This window comes from Bison bison, unplaced genomic scaffold (assembly GCF_000754665.1).
Source record: "Bison bison bison isolate TAMUID 2011002044 unplaced genomic scaffold, Bison_UMD1.0 scf7180017864503, whole genome shotgun sequence".
Classification (NCBI taxonomy): domain Eukaryota; kingdom Metazoa; phylum Chordata; class Mammalia; order Artiodactyla; family Bovidae; genus Bison; species Bison bison.
The window spans coordinates 7166211-7189390 of record NW_011495061.1 but is presented as its reverse complement, the minus strand read 5'-3'; the positions used below and the strand labels follow the sequence as shown (position 1 = coordinate 7189390).

The 23180-nt window shown below is 41.9% G+C and overlaps 2 protein-coding genes across 8 annotated transcripts in view; one reads left to right on the top strand and one right to left on the bottom strand.

The window, feature by feature from the left end:
• The window catches only part of RNF141 (ring finger protein 141), a 36880-nt gene extending 24598 nt beyond the window's left edge, over window positions 1-12282 (top strand). For both annotated transcript variants that reach the window (XM_010829330.1, XM_010829331.1), the window contains exons 5-6: window positions 3966-4073; window positions 9477-12282. In XM_010829330.1, the coding sequence (XP_010827632.1) occupies window positions 3966-4073; window positions 9477-9627 (259 nt within the window). In that variant the 3' untranslated portion in view covers window positions 9628-12282. The remainder of the gene's footprint in view (window positions 1-3965; window positions 4074-9476) is intronic.
• The window catches only part of AMPD3 (adenosine monophosphate deaminase 3), a 54230-nt gene continuing 42477 nt past the window's right edge, over window positions 11428-23180 (bottom strand). For all 6 annotated transcript variants that reach the window (XM_010829334.1, XM_010829333.1, XM_010829335.1 and 3 more), the window contains 5 exons: window positions 21175-21338; window positions 20081-20201; window positions 18812-18985; window positions 17021-17131; window positions 11428-15991 (listed from right to left, as the gene is read on the bottom strand). In XM_010829334.1, coding sequence (XP_010827636.1) covers window positions 15815-15991; window positions 17021-17131; window positions 18812-18985; window positions 20081-20201; window positions 21175-21338 — 747 coding nt within the window. In that variant the 3' untranslated portion in view covers window positions 11428-15814. The remainder of the gene's footprint in view (window positions 15992-17020; window positions 17132-18811; window positions 18986-20080; window positions 20202-21174; window positions 21339-23180) is intronic.

Below are 23180 nucleotides of genomic sequence, written 5' to 3'. Positions count from 1 at the left end.
AAAGCAGCAAAGCACAGATTCTAGAAGCAAATTTCCTGTGTTTAAATCCTGGCTTTACTCCTTACTGTGTCACTTTGGACAAGTTATTAAACCTCTCTTTACTCAGTATCCTCATCTTTTAAAAGAAAATGACAGTAATAAGATCTACTTTATAGGACTCTTGAGAGTTAAGTGAGTTAGTATATGTAAAATACTTGGAACAGTGCCTGGCTCATAAAAATATATATCTATTAAAGTTAACTATCATTGTTACTAATTATTACTGTTTTCTACTAATTTCAGTGACAATACCCTCTGGAATTCCACCACACAAGTCTGTTTTCTCTCAGTCAAAGACTTGAACACACTAATCAAATTCTCACTGAGCCTTTTGTTCTCCAGGATAAACCTCCCCAATTCCTTCAGCCTTTGTTTATATTGGTCTCTTCTATATTCCAGGGGCTTTCCTGGATGATCTTTTATCTGTAAATTTGTTTTTCAGAGTAGGGGGACAGAGAACTGAATTCTCCATTCTACAAGTGGTCTAATAAGGACAAACAGCAAGCCTTTCTCCCTCCTTCTTCTGGTAACTGTACTGCTAGGAAGGTAGCAAAACAATCGAGCGAACGTAGTACGGCTTCTGTTGGCTGCTTCTGCATCTCCTCCATCCAGAATGCTGTTCTTTGTGGCCCTCTGCTCCTCAGTTTTAAACTCTAACCTTCAAAACCCTGTCTGTCACCCTTTATGGATTCAGTTATATTCTTTGCTACTAACAACCAAGTCCACATCCTTAGATATAAACTGTAAGCTCCTCAAGGGCAGAGACCCCAGCTCCTTTGGATCTGGCACAGTACATAGCACCTGGTTGTTGTTCAGTCACTGAGTTGTGTGTCTTGGTGACCCCTTGAACTGTAGCATGCCAGGCTTCCCTACCCACTGTCTCCCGCAGTTTTCTCAGGCTCATGTCTTTTGAGCGGTGATGCCATCCAACCATCTCATCCTCTGTCAACCCCTTCTCCTGCTCTCAATCTTTCCCAGGGTCAAGGTCTTTTCCAGTGAGTCGGCTCTTCCCATCAGGTGGCCAAAGTATTGGAGCTTCAGCTTCAGTATCAGTCCTTCTAATGAATATTCAGGGTTGATTTCCTTTAGGATTGGTTGGTTTGATCCCCTTGCTGTCCAAGGGACTCTCAAGAGTCTTCTCCAGCACCACAATTCAAAAGCATCAGTTCTTTGGCACTCAGCCTTCTTTATGGTCCAACTCTCACATCTATACATGACTACTGGAAAACCCATAACTTTGATTATACAGACCTTTGTTGGCAAAGTGATGTCTGTATTCTCTAATATGCTGTCTGGGCTTCCCAGGTGGCACTAGTGGTAGAGAACCTGCCTGCCAATGCAGGGGGTATAAGAGACGTAGGTTCAATCCCTGGTTTGGGAAGATCCCCTGGAGAGGGCATGGCAATCCATTCCAGTATTCTTGCCTGGAGAATCCCATGGCCAGAGGATCCTGGCAGGCTATACAGCCCATGGGGTTGCAGAGTCGAACACAACCAAGGCGACTTAGCACGCACAGGTTTGTCATAGCTTCTCTTTCAAGGAGCAAGCATCTTTTAATTTCATGGCTACAGTCACCATCCACAGTGATTTTGGAGCCCAAGAAAATAAAGTCTGTCACTGTTTCTACTTTTTCCCTATCTATTTGCCATGAAGTGATGGGACCTGATGTCATGATCTTAGTTTTTTGAATGTTGAGTTTCAAGCCAGCTCTTTGATTCTCCTGTTTCACCCTTATCTAGAGTCTCTTTAGTTCCTCTTCACTTTCTGCCATTAGAGTGGTATCATCTGCATATCTGAGGTTGTTGATATTTCTCTCAGAAATCTTGATTCCAGCTTGTGAGTCATCTAGCCCAGCATTTCACATGATGTACTCTGCATATAAGTTAAATAAGCAGAGTGACAATATACAGCCCTGACATACTCCTTTCCTAATTTTGAACCAGTCAGTTGTTCTGTGTCCAGTTCTAACTGTGGCTTCTTGATTCACATACAGATTCTCAGGAGACAGGTAAGGTGGTCTGGTATTCCCATCTCTTTAAGAATTTTCCAGTTTGTTGTGATCCACATAGTCAAAGGCTTTAATATAGTCAATGAAGCAGAAGTAGATGTTTTCCTGGAATTCCCTTGTTTTTCCTCTGATCCAACAGATGTTGGTGATTTATCTCTGGTTCCTCTGCCTTTTCTAAATCCAGCTTGTATACCTGGAAGTTCTCAGTTGATGTACTACTGAAGTCTAGCTTGAAGGATTTTTAGCATTACCTTGCACCTAAAAAGCATTTAAACATTGAAATAAATAGATATAGAAAAATACATTAGATCCACACCCATCTAGGTTTTCATTCAGTTTCCCAATTTCAATTCAGAAGCTGCCCTCTTTTATGCATTGCTGAAGCACAGCATTTACTCTGTTACCACATCCTAATGATTTGTCTTTTGTAATGCCCCTTAGACCAGGCTTAATTATGTCCCAGGTGAAATACTGAAATAAGGATCTAATAGGTGTTCCTCTCTCTAGACTGTCCCTCATACTGCTCTCCCAGTTGATATCCTAAAGCACTATTTCCAGTGGGGGTTCACTTTCCCCTTGATTAAAGTCTATCAAAACAAATTTAAACTTACTCTTTTGACATACAAGGATCAGATTATCTCTGCTATACTTAAGCAGTCTTTCATACCAGCCTGCTTGATAGACACTTTTCCCTACCTGTTTAGCTTTGTTTATTCACATTGAATGTCCTCTATCGAAATCCTGTCATTTTTCTACCTTATCTTTCTGACGAATTTGAAATATACTTTCTTCCTTCTTTACTTAGCACTTACTACATGTAATACACATTTGACATTTGCTTATTTTCTATATACAAATTGACAGATTTTAAAGTAGTATATCAGTGTCTTACATACAGTGGTATAAGCACAGCCAGGAATAAAAACATGTTAGAGGTAGTTTCTACCGTTAAGAAGCTTATAGTCTAGTGGCTATACTTTGGAACATTTAATTTTTGTATAATTATAAAAGCAATACATGCTTGATGAAGAAAACCTAAACATTACAGAATAGCACAAAGATTAAAAGCAAATTTAAATCACTCCAAGAAATACATATTGAGAACCTAAGACAAACTCCTTATGAGTTTACAGTTTATGGATAGACTAGCCAATAAACAGCCAATAAAATGCAGTATTTAAGACCTTTAGTTGAGGAAAATGTTGGTTTTTGAGAGCATAGAGAAGATGGTATCTTGAGCTGAGTAACTGAGGTTGGAGTTTGTCAAACTCACAAGGGTATTCCAGGAAAGGAAAACACCACCTCCAAAGGCGCTTGGCTCATTCAGGGGCATCTAAATTGTGGCTGGAGTAGAAGGTTGAACATCTCTTTTCTTCCCAAGATGGAAGAGCTCTTTGAGGACAGATACTTTGCATTCTGTCTCTTTCATATTTCATATAGCACCTGAACCTTAAGACTAAGCTGTTCTTTCATTTATATGCCCATTAGCTGCAGCAGCACAATATATAGACCCTGATGGCAGGGCCCATATTTTAGAGAGCTTTATATCCTGCATGGTGAATGAATCATATTGGTTGAATTCATGTGTAAAAATTCAATATGATTAAAATGGGCTAAGTTATTTTCAGAAAGACCTGAATATTTCCAGTTTTAGTCCATATTTTCTTTTAAACCATCTCAGGATTTATCTTTTATTTAGTCTTTTCTCTATGAAATTTCCCCTCTAGTACTTCTTCCCTAATATGTTTGCTATCCCTAAAATACAGGTTATTTTACTCTGATACTGCATGAGTCATGTTGTGCTTTGTGTTGAGAGCACATACATCCTTGTTTATGCTTTTTAAACCAATGGAAAGAAAGTTTACAGCACAGTGACAACAGAGAATATCACTGCTCCAGCTCATTTTTCCCATTGCAGGGTAAAGCAGCTGACTGACGAGGAAGAGTGCTGTATTTGTATGGATGGTCGGGCTGACCTTATCCTGCCCTGTGCTCACAGCTTTTGTCAGAAGTGCATTGACAAGTGGTAAGTAATCTGCCTTCATGGGGTAGGCCAAGGTCAAATGGGGAAGTGTATATGAATACACTTCAAAAAATGCAAATATATTATAGTTAAGTATAAGAGACTTTGTTCTTTAATACTTTGGATTTTATGACATGCCTCTTACTGCTTAAAATATTTTTATACGTAGTCTATAATGTGAGGATGTAGCTTACTTTTGACAATTTACTTTTCCTATAAAGAGGTTTGTGCCTGATTAAAGTCTAGAATCAAACATTTTTCCTTTCCCTTCCATTTTTTTCCTCTTTTCTACATTTTCCCTCCATATGTCATCAGAATAATACTAATCCTTGAATATTGGACCTGAGGAGAACTTTAGAGAATGGCTAGTCAAGCTCATTATTTTACAAAATAAGAATCAAGCATTTAAGAAAATTTATCATTGACATACAGTAAACTATATATAAAGTACAGTTTGACATATGTATATAATCATAAAAGTCATCCTCACAATTTAGATAATGAACAAATCCATCACCCTCAAGTTACCTCTTGCCCACTGTAAGGTCTCCTTCCCCCAATCCCTTCTCCTAGTCCCCACACAACCACTAATATGGTTTCAGTCACCCGCTATAAAATAATTTAGATGTCCCATACAGTATATACTCTTTTTTGGTCTGGCTTCTTTCGTTCATTATAATTTTTTCAAGATTTACTTTGTTGTAGTATGTATCAGTAGTCCCTTGCTTTTTATTGCTGAGTAGTATTCATTGTACGAATATACTGCAGCTTCTTTATCCATTCACCTGTTGATGGACGTTGGGTTGTTTTGAATTTTTGGCTGTTACAAATAAAGCTGCTGTATACATTTGTGCTCAGCTGTTTTTATGGACGTACATTTTGGCTTTTACGTTGGATAAATACCTACAAGTGGGATGGCTAGATCATATGGTAGGTGTATGTGTAACTTTTTAAGAAACTGCCAGTTGTTTTCCAAAGTGGTTGTGCCATTTTACACTCCAGTGTATGAAAGTTCCAGTTGCCCTACAACCTTGCCATACTTGGTATTTGTCATTCTAATTGCAGCCATTCTAATTGATGTGTAGTGGTATCTCATTGTAGTTTTAATTTGCCTTTCCCTGCTGACTGGTGGTGCTGAGCACTTCTTATGCTAATTTCTATACGTATCTATATGTATTTCATCTGTGGTGAAATATTCATTCAGATTCTTTTGCCCATTTCTTTTTTAAAAACTGTATTTTATTTTTAATTGGAGGATAATTACTTTACAATACTGTGATGGTTTCTGCAATGCATCAACATGAATCAGCCCCAGGCATACATATGTCCCCTCGCTCTTAAGCCTCCCTCCACCTCCCTCCCCATCCCACTCTTCTAGGTTGTCACAGAGCACCAGTTTGAGCTCCCTGTGTCATACAGAAAATTCCCACTAACTGTTTTACATACGGTAATATATATATTTCAATACTACTCTCTCGATTTATCCCACCCTCTCCTTCCCTGACTGTGACCAAAAGTCTATTCTTTATGTCTGTGTCTCCTTTGCTGCAGTGTTCACTGAAGCACTGTTTACAATAGCTGCCTAGAGTCCATCAATAGATGAATGGAAAGAAGTTGTGATACATATACACAGTGGAATATTAGTCAGCTATTAAAAAGAATGAATTTGAGTCAGTTCTAATGAGGTGGATGAACCTAGAGCCTATTATACAGAGTGAAGTAAGTCAGAATGAGAAAGACAAATACCATATATTAATGCATATATATGGAATCTAGAAACATGGTACTGATGATCCTACTTGCCCATTTTTTTTACTTAGTTGTTTTTGTATTAAGTTTTGAGAGTTCTTTATGTATTATGGACACATGCCCTTTATCAGATATATAATTTGCAAATATTTTCTCCCACCTGTGATTTATCTTTTCATTCTCTTAAGAATGTCTTTCAAAGAGTAGAAATTTTTAATTTTTATGAAGTCCAGTTTCTCAATTTGTGATTAATGAATAATCATTTTAGTGTCATATCTAAGAAATCTTTGTTTAACCCAAGGTCACGAAGATTTTCTTCAATTTTTTCCTTCTAAAAGATTTATTGTTTTTAGGTTTTACATTTAGGTCTAGGATCCATTTTGAGTTAATTTTTATATGGTGTGAGGTATGGATCAAAAAATTTTTGTTTTACCCTTAATGGCTTTCCAGTTGCTCCAGCACAGTTTTTTGAAAAGACTGTCTTTTCTTCTCTAAAATTGCCTCTGCTCCTTTGTTGAAAATCAGTTGTTCAAACACAGGTGAGTATTTCTGGACTCTTTTCTGTTCCATTGACCTATTGTCTACTTCACACCAATATCATACTACTTTGATTAGTGTAGCTTTGTAAGTCTTAAAATCAGGGAGTATTAGTCCTCCAGCTTTGTTCTTTTTCAAAGTTGTTTTGGTTTTTCTAGATCTTGTGCATTTCAGTGTGAATTTTATAATCAACTTTATAATCAATTTCTACCAAAAAAAGTCTGTAAGAATTTTGATTGGGATTGAATTAAATAATTTGGGGAGTGTTAAGTCGGACATAGTGACTAAACAATAATAAAACTTCTTAACAATATTAAATCTTCCAACCCACTTCTCACAATGTTTCGCCATTTATTTGAAAGTGAAAGTAAAGGTCGCTCAGTCATGTCCAACTCTTTGTGACTCCCATGGACTATACAGTCCATGGAATTCTCCAGGCCAGAATACTGTGGGTAGCCTTTCCCTTCTCGAGGGAATCTTCCCAACCCAAGGATCAAACCCAGGTCTCCCACGGGTCTTCTTTAATTTCTGTCATCAATCGTAGTTTCCAGTGTTGCATATCCTTGACAGATCTATCCCTAAGTATTTTATAATTTTTATGTTACTTTAAATGTTATTTTTAAATTTCAATTTTTGATTATTGTATTTCTATATACTAGAAATAAGCAGTTTTGTGTATCAGTCTTGTAGCCTGCAACCTTAATAATGATTGATGTATTAGCTCTTTTTTATAAATTCCATAGAATTTTTTTGAATGACAGCAAAACCTTTTTTGAGAGAGATTTTTTCTGGATATAACATTGTAGACTGATAATAGTTTTTCGCTCAGTACTTTAATGACATTGCTCCACCATTTTCTTGCTTACAACATTTTCTATGAGAAATCTGCTCTCATCCTTATCTTTTTTCCTCTGTAAGTAATGTGCCTTTTTTCCTCTGGCTGTTTTTAAGGTTTTTTCCCCTTCATCTCTGACTTTCAGCAGTTTGATTTTGAGGTGCCTTAGTTTTCTTCATGTTTCTTGCACTTAGGATTCACTGAGCTCCTTGGATTTGTAGGTGTATAGTATCATGAGTTTTGGAAATGTTTCAGCCAGTGTTTTCTTAAACATCTTTTTCTGTTCTCTTTTGTCCCATGTCCTTCTGGGACTCCAGCCACTGATGTACTAGACCACTTTTGCACACCTCACATACTATTTTCCTTCTTTTTTGAGTCATTTTCTCTGTGTTTAATTTTGGATAATTAATACTGCTATATCATTTCAAATTCACTGATTTTTTTTCCTGCAGTCTATTGCCATTAATCCCACTCAATGTATTTTTTTATTCAGATATCTTAGTCCTCATCCAGAAGTTCAAGTTTTTAATATCTTCCAGTCTCTGCTTAATATGTGGTCTTTCCTCTAGCTTTTTAAGTATATAGAATATAGTTATCATAACCTTTCATTTTCTTGTTGCTGATTCTGATGTATCTGTCAATTCTGGATTAGTTTTGATGGATTGTTTTCTTCATTTTGGGTTGTATTTTTATGCTTCTCTGTATGAATGGTAGTTCTTAGCTGGGTTCCAGACATTGTGATTTTTTTACCTTTTGGGGTACTGGATATTTTTGTATTCCTGTAAATATCCTTGAGCTTTGTTCTGGGATATAGTTACTTGGAAACGGTTTGATCCTTTTGAGTCTTGCTTTTATGGCTTGTTAGGCAGGACCAGAGTGATGTTTAGTTTAGAGCTAATTATGCCCTGCTGAGGCAAGCCTTCAGAGTACTCTACCCGATGCTCCATAAATGAGAAGGTTTTCCACTCTGTCTGGCAGGAACAGGCAATGTCCAGGCCCTTCGTGAGCTTTGGTTACTGTCCCCCTCAGATCCTTTTGAGTGATTCCTGGGCTTGAGTAGTTTCCTGACTTGCACACACTGATCATTACTCTGCTGAGTGTATCTACAGGGACCTTCAGTAGACTCTGGGATTCTCCCTTTGTGTAGCTTTCTCTTGTCCAGCACTTTACCCTATGAACTAGTTTTGTTTCTTGGCGTCCTAAGATTCTCTGCTCTCGTCTTGTCAACTCAGGGAGTCTACCAGACTCCGTCTCAGTTTCCCCTGCTCTCTCTCTGGCATGGGAACTCTCAGAGGCAGTGAGCTGGGTAATTATAGGGCTCACCTTGTTTTGTTTCCCATCTCTCTGGGATTATAATCCTTTGTCATCTTGTGTTTAGTGTTGAAAACCATTATTTCATGTATTTTGTCCAGTGTTTAAGTTGTTTTAAGTGGGAAGATAAATCTGGTCCCTTGGCCAGAAGCAGAAATCGACTATTTTAAAATTGTGACTTTTGCGCACAGAAGAGCACAGATAATTATCTTAAAAACTATCTCTGAAGATCCAGAAATGAATCTGAACAATATATGTCAGCTCTACTTTCACATTTAGTTTTTAGAACAGATTTATAAATTTTTGCACAGAAGCCAAAGAGCAATTAACTACTTTTAGGTTTCAGATTTCACTGAGCAATAAAGAGAAAAATATTTTCCCTCTGTGACATGTTTCTGGCTCAAATATGCTATTTTTAAAATTTCCAAAGTAATGTTTGACAAGAGAAAAAAATCCCTTTGGAAAACATAATCTTATTTAAGTGATTATATATAAGCTCTTTCCTCCCCCCAAAATTATTCTGCATGTAAAGTTCATTTTATTTTAAGCCTTGAATGCTTCCATTCCATTGTTTATAGCAGCAAAAGATAGGAAAAAAATCTGGATGTCCTTCCTTCTATGGGAGATAAGTTAAATGAATTATGGCCTATCCAAACAGTGTATTTTGAATAGGCAGCTCTAACATGTGCTGATACTTGTTAAAAAGAGCAGTGATGTGTAGACACACACAAGCTGGTCAAGGCTAGTCTATCTCTAGAAGAATATATAAAAAACTGAAGAATATATAAGAAACTGGTTAACAGCGGTTGCCTCTGGGGATAATAAAGATTAGGGTAGGAGGAAGAGATGTATTTTTCACTATACATTTTTATGCTATTTCCTTTTTTAAAAAAATGTACATGTATTACATTTCAAATTCATTGTTTTAAACAGAAAAAGAAAACAAACTATTCTTTATTTGATTTCTCTAATAGGAGTGATCGACACAGGAATTGCCCTATTTGTCGCCTACAGATGACTGGAGCGAATGAATCTTGGGTGGTATCTGATGCACCCACTGAAGATGATATGGCTAACTATATTCTTAACATGGCTGATGAGGCAGGCCAGCCCCACAGGCCGTGACCTCCTGGTGAAGTGTTCCATTGCTGGTGTGGGCTATACATACTTCAGTCATGGGGAAAGAGGGCAGGGATATTGTAGCACAGACACAGCAATTCCCCCCCCCCACCCTCTTATTTTTGCTATTCTGACAGTTTGTCCTTTTATTTTGATAAACTTTCCCTGTCTTCCACTTCGGATAAACTAAAATTTGCTACCATTTTAGACTATATTTTCCTATTATTTATCTGTTCTAATACATATTAGGACTAATTGCTCTTGAATTCTTTGCTGAGTTAACATTTCCGGGGGCTTTTGAAACACTCTTACTTTTCAGGGCAAGAGTATTCTGGAATCTATTTAGTTAGGTTTAAAATAAACCTTGAATTTTAAAAAGTTGTAGCCATGTGAGAGAAAATCTTAACTGAAAATGTATAATACATCAGAGTGCATGTTACTACTTAAATTAGTCTTTCTGCTGGGATCTAAGGAATATGTATGCCCCCTTGTGGTTGACTATTGCTCTTTTAATAGTTTGTACTTGAAATAAGCCCTAATTATTTCCTAACTTTAACAGTGTGTTTTGGAACTACATGTTTTTTAACTTAAGTGTTTTTTCCCCCCATGCTGTGTAACTTGGGTGAAGACTATGAATTAGGGCAGGACTTTGCCTTGTAAATGGATTTCTGCTGGGGAGTCTTCTTGGCTATTCTAGAAATGCTTTCTTACAGCTGGGAAACTGTTCTAAATAGCTTTTGGTAATACTTATTCATCCTGGAGATTCAGATGGAAGTTTTTCTTCATCACAGACCCCAAATTTTATGTCCAAATTATGATAAGTCTTTAACATTGGTTATGGTGCTTTTATTTTCTTAATTTGAAGGCATCTTCCTGAGGTCCCAGAGTCTTCAAATTTCTTAGATTAAGAAAATAGTATGTAGCCTTTTAACCATATGTACACAAAACACCCCTGAAAATTAGGACATGACTTGACTTTCTCTTTCACTGCATTTCATTTGAAACGCCAGGAAAGAGTATAGATATGGTGTTCAGCAGCACTTGAGCCATTTTTTAAAATTTTTGTTGATAAAGTAAAATTTTATTTTATGCTATATATTAACATTTCAGCATATAATAAACTAGGGCCTGATGTCTTTAAAAGTGTTTTAACATTCCACATAATTTTCTGATTTATTATTGGTATGTTACTATTTTCTGAAATACCAAAGCATACAATTTAAGTTGCTGCTTATTGACAGCAGAATTTTTGGATACTAGGGACTTTAATCAGAATGCAAATTAAGTAATTTTTAGGAAAAATGTCTGACCAAATGTAGCTTGGATTTTACCCCCTAATATAATACTAATAATTGGTTTACTTTCCTGATGGAGGCAGCTGTTTATACAAGAGGAATACTGGGGTCTCTGTCCTGTCGACCTGGCAGTGCACTTGATGGCTGTGAGACCTGAGAAAGCCCCTTCCTCTCGTTTGCAGGCTCTTTAGAAACAGACTTTATCTGTGGTATTCACACTTTCTTTCAGCAGCAGAACTGTTTTTTCCCAAGTAAAAATTATACTCAAAATCCCTACACACACGTGCTGCACACACACACACACACACACACACACACACACACAGTACCCCCCAGTACCCCCCTACCCCACCCCTGCTCTATCATTTTCTCATTATACATTTCCGTATATAAATTTATGTACCACAATAACTAAATATTTATGAAGTCAGCCAACAAAAACATGTTAATGCATGGTGATTACAAGTATATTGGAATTTGACGAGTAACAGTTGCATGATGGGACTTGTTATTTTTTTTTTTTTTTTCCCCCAAAAAAATTCAATTAAATCCAAGTCAAAATCCAGACCTCTAATTCTCCTCCATAGGTTCCCCAGTACTCCATGGAACATATTTTGAAAATTTTGAGATAAAAGTCTTTGGAGATTAAATCTTCTAAAATATGTTCCATGGAGTACTATCTTTATGACTTTGCTGAGTCTCATTCAGATTGCCCAATTTAAGAATGTTTCTGAAAATGAATAAAATTTCTTCATAGATTTTTGGATCTTTCCAGGTATAGCCAATGATTTTATCCCCCAGAATCCTTCACCTTTCAAGGAATTATTTTTCATAGTGAGCCCAGTGACTTGATGTTGCCCAAACCTTTTTATTTTCCAATATAAGCTCCAAGACACTAACTGATACTGTGAAATATATTTTTACTAGCCTTATCAAATAAATGAGCACAGTTTTTTGCTCACTCCATTAAACTGGGTAATAATTCTTTAGATGTGAATGTTAGGTAGGTTCTACTGTAATAACTAATTGTAAAAGTTGTAAATTTGTTTAATGGATGAAATGTGTACTTTTTGTATTCTGTACAGCTTGTCTTTTTTAAATATTAAGTACTTAAATGCACTTACTATGATAGGAAATATGTGTGCCTTCTAGGATTTATGAAGCTGTTTCATGAACTCTTAAGAAATTTGTAAGTTATAAAGTTTCCCTGTCTTAATAACAAAGGTTTACTCATAATACTGTAGAACTTTAGTTTGAGAAAATGGATTTGACTATGTACTGAATTTAGAAGTTGAAGATAATAGTATCTGTTTTGTTCTTGGGGCAAACTGATGTATTGTGCAATAAATAATCTTTAGCAATTAAATTTTAGGTAATCGAGATTTTTTATTATGTAGTTTCACATTTTTATATACCAAGTGTTTATATTCCTTAGAGGACTGTTTTGTGTTGTGTTCTGGCGGATTGTGCTGTTTTTGTGCTATGTTTTAAAACACTTCAAATTAGACTCGATTTACTTATACCTAATATAGGTAATAAGGCTGCTTGAAAGTATCTTTTGGTTCAGTGATTTTTATCATTAAGAAGTTGGATTCATTAAAAGGCAATCCAAAGAATTTGTACTTTTAACTTTTTTTCTTCATTAAGTCCATCTTGCTTTCTTTATCTAGGAGTAAGAAAGCTACTTGGAGATAAGAGAAATCAGGTGACCACCCACATTTATAAAGGACATTTATAATGACAATATAACATAAACAGCAACACTGTTCATTTGTTTTCATGTCTTTCTATTACCCTACTGGATAGTAAAAATAATAAAATACTTCACCCTGTGGTGGTTTTGATATTTTACCTTGTAAGATCATTTCTAAGATAAAAGAGTGGAATTAGAGAAGCAGGCTAGAATCTTAGTGCTGAGAATGGGAAAACCATTTATAAGAAGGAGTAGCAGTTTATAATTAATGTGTATCATCATGGAGAAGTACACATTTTGGTGTCAAAGACATAAAAGCCCCCTCAGAGATTTATTTTTACAATCTTGCAGCTGTTTATAGTCTTAACTCTGGCATACTCTATCTCCCTAATAAGATATTTCTTTAGAGGTTGAAGGTATAAAAATTTTCAAGGAACTATGTCTGATAAGTGTTCCTTTTATTGCAGTTAGTTATACCTGTTTTTTATAACATAGTTTTTAGGTAGAGAATACCTAGGTTTATTGCCAGTGTATCACCTTCAGTTGCGTCTGCGATCTCAGAAAATGATCAAAATATTATTTCACCATCACGGCATTCAGAAACAAGTAAAGAGAAAGCCATAGGGATGTGCTTTTAACTCTGCCTTATCCAAGGTAAGACAAAGTAAAGGTGCAGGACAGGCCTGGTAACCACCACCCCAGGAGCTGTGATTGGTTTTCATGAGGCACAGAACAACTGTGATTGGTTTTCATGAGGCACAGAACAATAACATTGATCATTTCAACAATGCAGTTTCAAGTAACAGTGTGAACTTGAGCCCTTTCGAGTAAGCATGTCTCAAAAACCATTCTGCTAGAAACGTGGGCTAGTGTACAATTGTCTTTGATTCCAACTGTGATCACAAAAGAAAGAGATTCACCCTAAAAAGGCCAATTAGATTGATGATGTAATAAAAGTGCATCGTGCTATAGAAAAAGGTATCTGAAAAGCGTGCAGGTCAGGTAAAATCCAATAGGTGTTGACTGAACAGACTGGAGATATATCCAGGGAAAGGAAATGACCATGTGAGACTTTACTCATGAACTGTTACAGCAGAAATTAGAAAAAAAGGGCAAAAGTTTCCCTCCGGGGTTTTGAAAGCTTCAGTTCAAATTTTTGAGTTTGCCTAGTGAATGTCATCCATATCTGAATCTTGATTCAGAATAGATAAATTAGTAATTATTATTGATAGCTTTTCATGATGCCTATATCTTTTCTTTAAAACTTAAAAGATTTGCCTAAAATAGTTTAAAACTGTTGAGCCACAGCCCTAACAGACATTATTTAATAATTAAATGCTTGATACACACAAAATGACAATGAAGAACTGTAAAATACTTGTTATGTTCAGGCAAATGTATACAAATGGCTTTTTAAAAACGAGTGCCTAAAATAAATGCTCGGTTTTCATTCAGTTTCATGGTTAGCTATAAGGTAGCATATGTTTGCCTTGTAAAAAGACTGTATTTATTGTTCCGTATGCTAAGTTGACCAGTGGAGGGAATAATCGTTACAAAGTAACAGGACAAGACAACCTAAAGCCAGGTAAGCATCTTCACAGGCAAAAATAGTGTTCTTCTAACTCTGTGATGATTCACAAGGGCTTACTCTAGTCTATATTTGTCCATAGAGATAGACAAGAAGGTCCTTGAGCAGCCTCTTGAGTTCCAGGAGCATACAACCTTAAAATATTTCCAAAAGAGGAGATTCGTTCATTTTTATATAATATACATTTATTGAGCACCTACTATGTACCAGGCCCTAGTAACACAGATGAAGAGTACATTGGTAAAGCTTAAATTCAGACTGGTCTTTAAAAATGCTTTCTACCTGGCCCCTGGGACCAGGTATATACTGAAGAGGTCTGCATATTAGGTAAAGGAGAGATTTCACCTTGTGGTGGGGGGTGGGAAATGCACCAAGTTACAGTGATAAAAAAAAATTCTAAATGTGTCAGGCCTGAAGGAAGAGTGGGGAAAGGACTAGATTAGGATTAGGGAAACCTAGTTCTGATCCTATTACTTATTAGAGCTGTGTGACCTTAATCAAATTTCACTTCTGTGGCCCTAACTGTTCATAAGTAAAATGATAATTGGGCTACAGTCACAGAATATTAGAACCAAAAGGAACAGAGGTCATCTAGTCCTGTGCTTTTCAAAGTCCTTAGTTCAAATGTAAATACACAGAAGCCCCAGTATAAAACCGATAAAAGCTGAGTCACCTTGAAGTAAAAGCAGCACCTCAGAGCCTCAACCCCCTTCTCATTCCCTGCCCTGAAGTGGTCCAGGAACTGAGCTCACAGAACACCACGGAAAACCACTCATCTGATCGAAACCTTCACCTTTCAGATGAGGAAACCAAGACACAGGATAGGAGTGATGGCTGTGATATGAATATTTGGTTTCCTAAATATGAAGGGAGGAAGGCTAAATAAACAGTTTTAAAACTCATTTAAAAAAAAACGCAAAGAAGGAAGTTGTCTAATTCTTTCAAAGTAGCTCCTTTATGAAAGGGAGCTTTGGAGTAGATTTTAAGGCAGCCAGCCCATGAGAGGCTGAAATGAACAACTACCAACGAGCCTGCGGGGTATATAGAGAAGACTGGCAGAAAACCAGACTTCATATCTGGGCACTGGACCATGTAAGATCCTGGCCCCCACGATGCAAGCATTAGCACTTTGAAGAGGAACATTTGGAAAATTAGGAACTAGTCCAGCTCCCAGATCCCCAAGGAGGAGTCACCATCTATTACTCAAAAATATTAACAGAAATTGGCATGAAGTGAAGTGAAGTGATGTCACTCAGTTGTGTCCAACTCTGCGACCCCATCAACTGTAGCCTACCAGGCTTCTCCATCCATGGGATTTTACAGGCAAGAATACCAGAGTGGGTTGCCACTTCCTTCTTCAGGGGATCTTCCCAACCCAGGGATCTTCCCAACTCAGGTCTCCCGCATTGCAGGCAGACACTTTGAGCCACCAGGGAAGCCACCGAAATGGGTATGTTAGACCTTAAAGTGAACAGTGCAACCAAAAATCACTAGTTTGAAAGTTCTTCAGTGGTATCGTCTCCATGGAGGAAAGTCCTAGTTTGGTATCTTGACCACTGTTAATCACGGCAGACTTGAAATTAAACCAAAAAGTTAAAACGCATGTCCAACGTTCGACTAGTTGGTCAGGGCTGTGATCTCTTCTGATTTCATGGCATCAGACAGGAAGCTGAGCTCATTGCACAGGGTCTCGTATCGGAATGCCATCCGGATCTGAGCAACATTTGTCTTTCGAATATCATTTCCTTCAGGTCCTTCTTTATAGTAATTTTGTCCCAGAAATTTTTGCTTTTCCTATGGACCAAGAGAAATACAAATGAAACAATATACCTTATATTCACTTCTATATCCACATGGCAGCTCAGACTTAGCCATACCAAATCAGGCTATTCCTCCAAAGCAGATCCTCCATCAAGACATCTTGCCTCACAGAGCTGTTACAAAATTCCTCCTGCCTTCCTGTCCTCAAGGATGTCACCCTGGTAACCACATTCAGTCCCTTCATTTCTAACTGAGATTTCCTTGATCAGAAAGACAAGAACTATAAGAGCCGCTGGCAATGAAGAAAGCAAGGTGAAGGCGTGAAGATTCTCGAAGTCTCTCCCGAGAGCTGACAAGGGCACACAGATGTGCCTGGGGACAGCCAGTCCAGGGAACCAAGTCCCCACAAAATGAATCTTGAGCCTTACCTCTTATCTGCATCAGCGTCCAACAAGAGCAGCACAATGCAGCCCTCTCCCTATACCATTGACACTGCCCAGGGGAGCTGCCCAGGGACACAGACACCCTTTGGAGCAGTGGTTCTCAACCCTGGCTCCATATCAGAATCACCTAGAGAGCTGTTAAAAAAAATGAGTGATGTCTGGGTCCCATTCCTACAGTTTTCTGTTCAATCTAGGTACTGTTCAGCTATTTGAGAAGCCCTGAGTGCTTATTATGTGCCAAAATCTAATCTTGACCTCAGGGATGTAATGCTGAACTTATATTCTGGAAGGTAGGACAGAAAAACACATGACTACATAATTGGCAATGTCAGTAGTAATAAATGTTATGAAAAAAAGCAGACAAGGGATGGATAATGAGAGCAGGTGTGTGGCTACTATAGAATGAGTGATTGGGGAAGGCCTCTCCAAGGAGGTGACTTGTGAGCAGAGATCTGAAAAAAGGCAACAGACCAGCCATGAAAATTTAGGAGTCTCCCCAGCGGTCTCCCCTAGAATGCGGCAGAGACCCTGCCTGTTTCGTCCATCCCCAGGGGCAGGGCCGAAGACGCCTGGCACAGAGCAGGCATCTGACGTACGGTGTGGAAAGGACGAGAGGTACCTGATGCGAGAGGCCGCTCTGCAGCACGCTGTTCCTGGCGATCTCACACAGGTCACACGTGCTCAGCTTCCACACTTGAGCCGCAATTGCGTATTCCTCCATAAGCGCTTCCTAGATTCCCCCCAGAGGAAACGTTAGATGGGAGCCTGTCCATTTCAACACTTGGACATCGCAGATTTCATTTTTCCTTAAGAACTGGCACATGGACAATAAGACAACATCCCCCTCCCCCTAAAATCACAAACTCCCAAGATCTTTTTTGTGTGAAAGTTCAGGTAACCAAAGACAGAGATATCAAAGAACAGCTACAGATTTATCTGTTGACCGGCACATGTTCATGTTCAAGGCCCTGCGCCCAGGACTAGCGGGCACCAGCCTGCTCTCCTGTGCCTATCTCCCTGTCATGCACACTTTTAATACCCACTCTGCAGCCTTGCCTTGTAGTCAACACTTTTTCTTAAGATTATCCAAAATAAAAGTTAATCTGAGTAAAGTACTAACAGAGATGGAGCATTGATTAGGAATGAGAAGTGATCAAGGGTCAGTAGTGAGACAGTGTAAGCCGAGGAGGATTTAAGCTTGAGCTGTGCGTTCACTTTGTTTTCTCAGCTGTGAAATAGCTCACATTTATCACAAGTCCTTCTCTCACCTCTTTGCCACATCACTGCCTCTGTATCCTAGGCAGTGGTTCTGAAAACACAGTCCCAGGATTCCTAACGATCCCCAGGGCTTTTTGAAAGGTCCTCCCTTTTCCAACTATGTATTTATTCTGTGAGGCAAGATTTCTTCATGCACTTTGGTAAAAACAATTTGTCACAATAGATTGACTGCAGAAGCAGAGATGAGAATCCAGCTGTCTTCTATCAAACCAGACATTAAGGAGATTTGCAAAAATGTAAAGCAATGCCATTCTCTATTTTGTTATTGAAGTTTGTGGGAATATGGTTATTTCTCATAAAAATTGGTAACTGTGTTAACATTTCATGATTTATTAGTGTTATTTTTACATGAGTTAATATTTTTCAATTTCACACAGTTAATTTTCACTAGTTAGAAGGCATGTCAACCTCAGTTCTCTGAGAGCCTCAGTTCCTCATTATATAAAGGGGTCTTGAGATCAGAGGCTTCCCTGGTGGCTCAGTGGTAAAGAAGAACTCGCCTGCCAATGCAGGAGATGCAGTTTGATCCCTGGGTTGGGAGGATTCCCTGGAGAAGGAAATGGCAACCACTCCAGTATTCTTGCTCGGGAAATGCCATGGACAGAGGAACCCAGCAGACTGCATAGTCCATGGGATTGCAAAAGAGTCGGACACAGTAGTAACTGAGCACGCACACGTGAGACCAGAAGCTTGGAGCCTGTCCTAGAAGACCTAGGCACTTCTGTTTTCACTAATGTGTGGCTGGTCTCATCATTACCACATTTGTGCTGGTACACTGGTGACTGGTCCCCATGCATGATACCACCTTTCCCTTCCTCCTCGCTGTCCCAGAGATCCACAACTTCCTAGTAATCATAGTGGTAACAAAAATGATAGCTAACATTGTTAATACAAGTAACACTGCCAATATTACAGAGCTAGGGAATATCAAAGGAAGGGAAAATGAAAGGCAAAGAAAAGAAAGCCTCATGGTTTCAAGAACCCCAGAAAAGGGCTTCTGGGAGGAACACTTTTTCCTCACCAGGAGCCTCCTCTTGTCTTCACTGGTCACCAGCGCCACCCTGAAGGCACCATGTGCTCAGGTCCCTACCGTGGGAGGATGACAGCCCTCACCTTCCCCTAGAGTCCTCACCTTCGTGTAGTGAAACTGCATGGGATCATCGGTGGAGAGAGAAACATGAAGCCCCTTGTGCAGGAATTCCCTCAGAGGGTTTTTTGAATATTCGAGGAACAGACTGTTGTTGCTAAGAGGAGACATGGCAATGGGGATCTGAGCCAGGTAGTAGAGATACTGCAACACCGGACTCTGCAAAAGAACCACCAAACTCAGGGGACAAGAGCCAAAGGCGGGGAGCATTCACCAAGGGAAGCCAGGGCTCCGGGCAGTGTCTGTGGGAGACCCCTGAGCTCCCTGCCAGGACTCTGGACCCCACCCTCTGTGTTCACCTCTCTCCTGCATCGGGGCCCATCCCTCCCTGGGACTGCTCTCCTGCCCATTGTTGGAAGTGCTCCGTCTTGGCTCCAGACCAGACGCACAGCTCAGGGCAGGAAGGGCACCTGTCAGGTCCTGGGCTGACCCCAACCTACGTCCTCTGCTCCCCTCTCCCAGGCACTGACCCCAACAAGTCAGCCCTTGGAGATGCCCCACTTTTGTTGTTTTGCTTGACCACAAACATTGAGGTTGTGACTGTAAACACTGCAACTCCTTGGAGGTGGAAAGGGGTGGACATGACCGGGCTAGAGTGGTTCTCTGATGTAGCACCCGCCCCACACAGAACCATGAGGCATGGCTAGGTGCCCCCTAGGAACAGGGAAGGAGAGGAGTTTGAGCAAATATCCTTCCTATGGAAGTGAGTCAAAATATGGAGAAGACTGAATGCATAGAGTTCATGGTAGCATTAGTTACACAAGCAAAAAGTCGGATGGATTCTGTGCAACAGCTGGAGAAGGGCTGTCCTTCCGCAGCCTTTAGGATGAGCAGCCAGATGTCATGTCACAGCACAGAAAAATGCTTGTGAAACAAAGTTCGGGGACGAAGAAGGAACTGTGTGTTATGATAATAAGCTTATTAAAAATATGCCCTGGAAAAAAAAGATGGGAATTGGAAATAACAACAAGCTAATGATGCTTTTTTCAAGTGATAGCAGTAAGGAATTTTTTTTCTGTTTCTCCACTTTTTTGAAAACCTAAATTGGGATGGATTTGATCATATTATTTCATAATTAAATATAAAACCAAGAGACTACAGATAGCAAAGCCTAGAAAAGGAACCAGCATTTCTGCATCACTGGCCAGAGACTCCCAGGGTGTGGTCAGAGTCCAGGCGGTCCCCACCCTCCCCAGAGGAGCCCCAGGGCGGGACTGTTACTGCAGGGCAGGCATCTGTCAGGGGCCTGGTTACCTTCTTGAGGAGCAGCCCGTGGGAAATGTTGTCAGCAGTCAGGAAAGCAGAAACCAGGTGGGTGATGGAGCCAGCCTCCCCACAGTGAGGCCGGAACAGGAACGTGCTCAGGCCCCGCTCCCTGCAGGCATGAGGCTCATGGTGAAAAAGGACCCTTGGTCCACCTGCCCCAGTGCCCGTGGGCCTGTGCCGCTCGCTCAGGGCCCACTCCAGGGAAGACAGTCACCCATGGCAGGGTCAGCACCCTGGAAACAACCTCTCCCCAAATCTGAGACCCAGGCCCAGAGCTCCTCAGAACCAGGAGATGCCATCTCCAGAGAACAGAGGGAGGGCCCAGTCCTCCATCCATCCTCTCCTCCTCTCCCCCAGGGCCTGGCAGCCCAGATTCAGACAGGCAAGGCCCTGAGAAACCATCGAGTCCAGACTCTGTTGTAAGAAGGGGGCAATCCCAGAGAGTGGAGCCAGACGTCAGAAGCCCCTGAGCAGGGCAGCAACAGCTGAACTAGAGCCCCTGCCTCAGAAAGCTCAGCCCAGGACTCCACCCCTGGCATCTCCTTTCAGTCGTGGTCCCACTCAAAGCCCCTCACCCAGGAACTAGTGCTTCCTGAGGCCTCAGCCTCGCGACACAGCAGGGGTGGGAAGGACCGCTCAGCATCCTGCCGCCTGGACCCCGCCTGGGTGTGTGCGCTGGGGGAGCCTGGGCACACAAGACCACCAGATGGAAGCTCTGAGGGCATGAACACAGTCTGTTTAGCTCCCTGTTATGTGTCCTGGGCCCAGGACAGGGCCTTCACTTGGCAGGTGCTGTGAAGTGTTGAATGGATGGACACACATATGAACGCCATTGGTGTGGAGGTGAGTGAACATGTGTCGGAAGGTCATGCATCTGTAACCTATCAGGGATGGACACACACACAGGTGTGGTGTGTGTATGGACACGTGTCCAGGCATGGGGCTGGCCGCCTTGTATGTGTGATGGTGCCTGTTGCAGCAAGCGGGCCTGTGTGTGTGCATGCGGCCCTGCGAGTACGGGTCCAGTGTGGTGGGTTGGGGAGCACCCCCGTGCGAGGGGTGCGCAGGGCCGGCTCACCCACCTGCGGAGGTTGTTCAGCACCATGATGTTGGCGTACATGTAGTACAGGTAGTAGCTGTAGGGTGGGTTCTGCTCGCTGGTCCAGACGTCCGGGCTGGGGCTCTTGTCTGAGAACATGTGGTCGCTGTGCTTGGACTCATCATCCACGCTGTCAAACCCTGTCACCTGGGCAGGAGGAGGGATCCTGCATCAAGCTGCGGCAGATGGGCTGCCAAGCGAATTGTTAAAGGCCTTGGCGCCCAGGCCTCTCAGCTGGGGACCCCGGGGCCTGCCTGAGCCACATTTCTCCCAGGGATGGGGAGTGGGCACAGCGCCCCAGGCTGTCCCTCCAGGGTTTCCAGAGGTACCCGGAAGCCAGTCTAGAGAGCACCAAGCCCCTGTGTGGCAGCAACAGTGAAGGGGAACTCAGGCCAGGCCAGGTGCAGGGTGAGGCGGCTGGACTCACCTCCCGTCCTCCGCTGTGCCATCAGCAGCAGTGACAACAGCTGTGAGGGGAAGGGGACAGGAGTTTCCATACACCTACGGGGTGTCAGGCCCTGCCTGGAGCACTCACCACACACGTCAGCTAACTCAGTGCTCAAGTGGCCCTGTGAGGGTGGGCTTGGCTGAGAGCAGAGCAGGGCTGGTGGAGGCACTTGCCCACGTCAGACCACCAGCTGAGCCTAAATGGGCTCTGGGCCTGCACTCTTCGGGGCTGCAGGTAGAGGATGCCCTGGAGTGGCCATGAGAAACCCACTGGGATGCCTCACAAGCAGGCCAAGGTGGGCGCCATCCAAGAGGGCTTCTTGGAAGGCTGAGCCCTGGCTCCTGGAGCCTGCCCTCTGAGCAGGGTCGGAGCAGCTCAGAAGACTCCCTCCCCGCAGCATACACTGACACTGGGCCCGCCCTACACTCCACGGGCCCTCCCGAGGCACCAGCCTCTTGCTGTCGCCTCCTCCCAGAGGTCGGGCCCTGAGGGAAGACGTACCTGCGAGGACTCGGCTCCGCGCTGGCACGCAGGGCCACTTGGCTCCTGTCACTCGGCCCCAGCAGTGCTTTGGGAAGGGGCCCCTGAAGGACAGGCTCAATCTGGGGGGCTCCCAGCCCAGCCCCAGCCAGGTCTGCCTGTTCCCAACTCGGCAGTATAGGCCCAGGGGAGCAAAGGACCACCAAGGTCTTGCCAGAATCTTCTCTGTCAGAGTCACATGTCAAAGGAAATGACAGTCCCCACTGCAGCTCTCAGCATGGCCTGGACACATCTGGGGGCCAGAGGGACCTCGAGTTCTGCTCTGTCTGCACTCACAGCTCCATGCTGCTCCTGAACTCTCAGGGCCCAGCACGCGGGCAATGTCAGCCCCTCTCCTGAGCTCTGCGTCCCCCATGCAGGGCCCTAAACTGGACATCCCAAGGGCCTCAAGCACAGAATCTGTCCAAACCCCAACTCCTCCTCCTCCCCAGCCTCCCCACTCCCCACACAGCTGGCAGTGACCTCCTAAAGGCACAGCACCTGCTCCCCTGCAAAACCAGGCACCGAGGGCCCCTCCAACTCCTCGCCTCGCTCACCTGCAGGCCATGCCCACGCCCCATCTGTTCTCCAACTGCACCCACCACCTGTATACCCCTCACTTTCCTTAATGGGAGGCAGGATTCTATGGGATCGATGACACTTGGGTCAGGACCCTGGGTATGAATTCCAGTCCTGCCCCTTTTCAGCTCTGTGGTCTCTCAGTTTCCTGGTGTGTAAATTGGAGCTAGTAGCTTCACAGGACTGCTGTAAGGATTAAGTGAGATAATCCACAGTGTCTGAACACACAGCAACACATAATCATGCTGGCTACTACCAGCAAATGATGTAAAATGGGGCAGTCTTGAGGGTGAGGCGAGATCGCGTCATGGCGTGCATCACCGCGCGGGGAGGCCATCAGCGTGAACTGTTACTATGACTTCAAGCCCCCTTCACGTCTCTACTGTTGAGCAGGCCCCCCAACTCTCACCTTGCGCCCCTGCCCCCACCTCCAGCTACCTTCT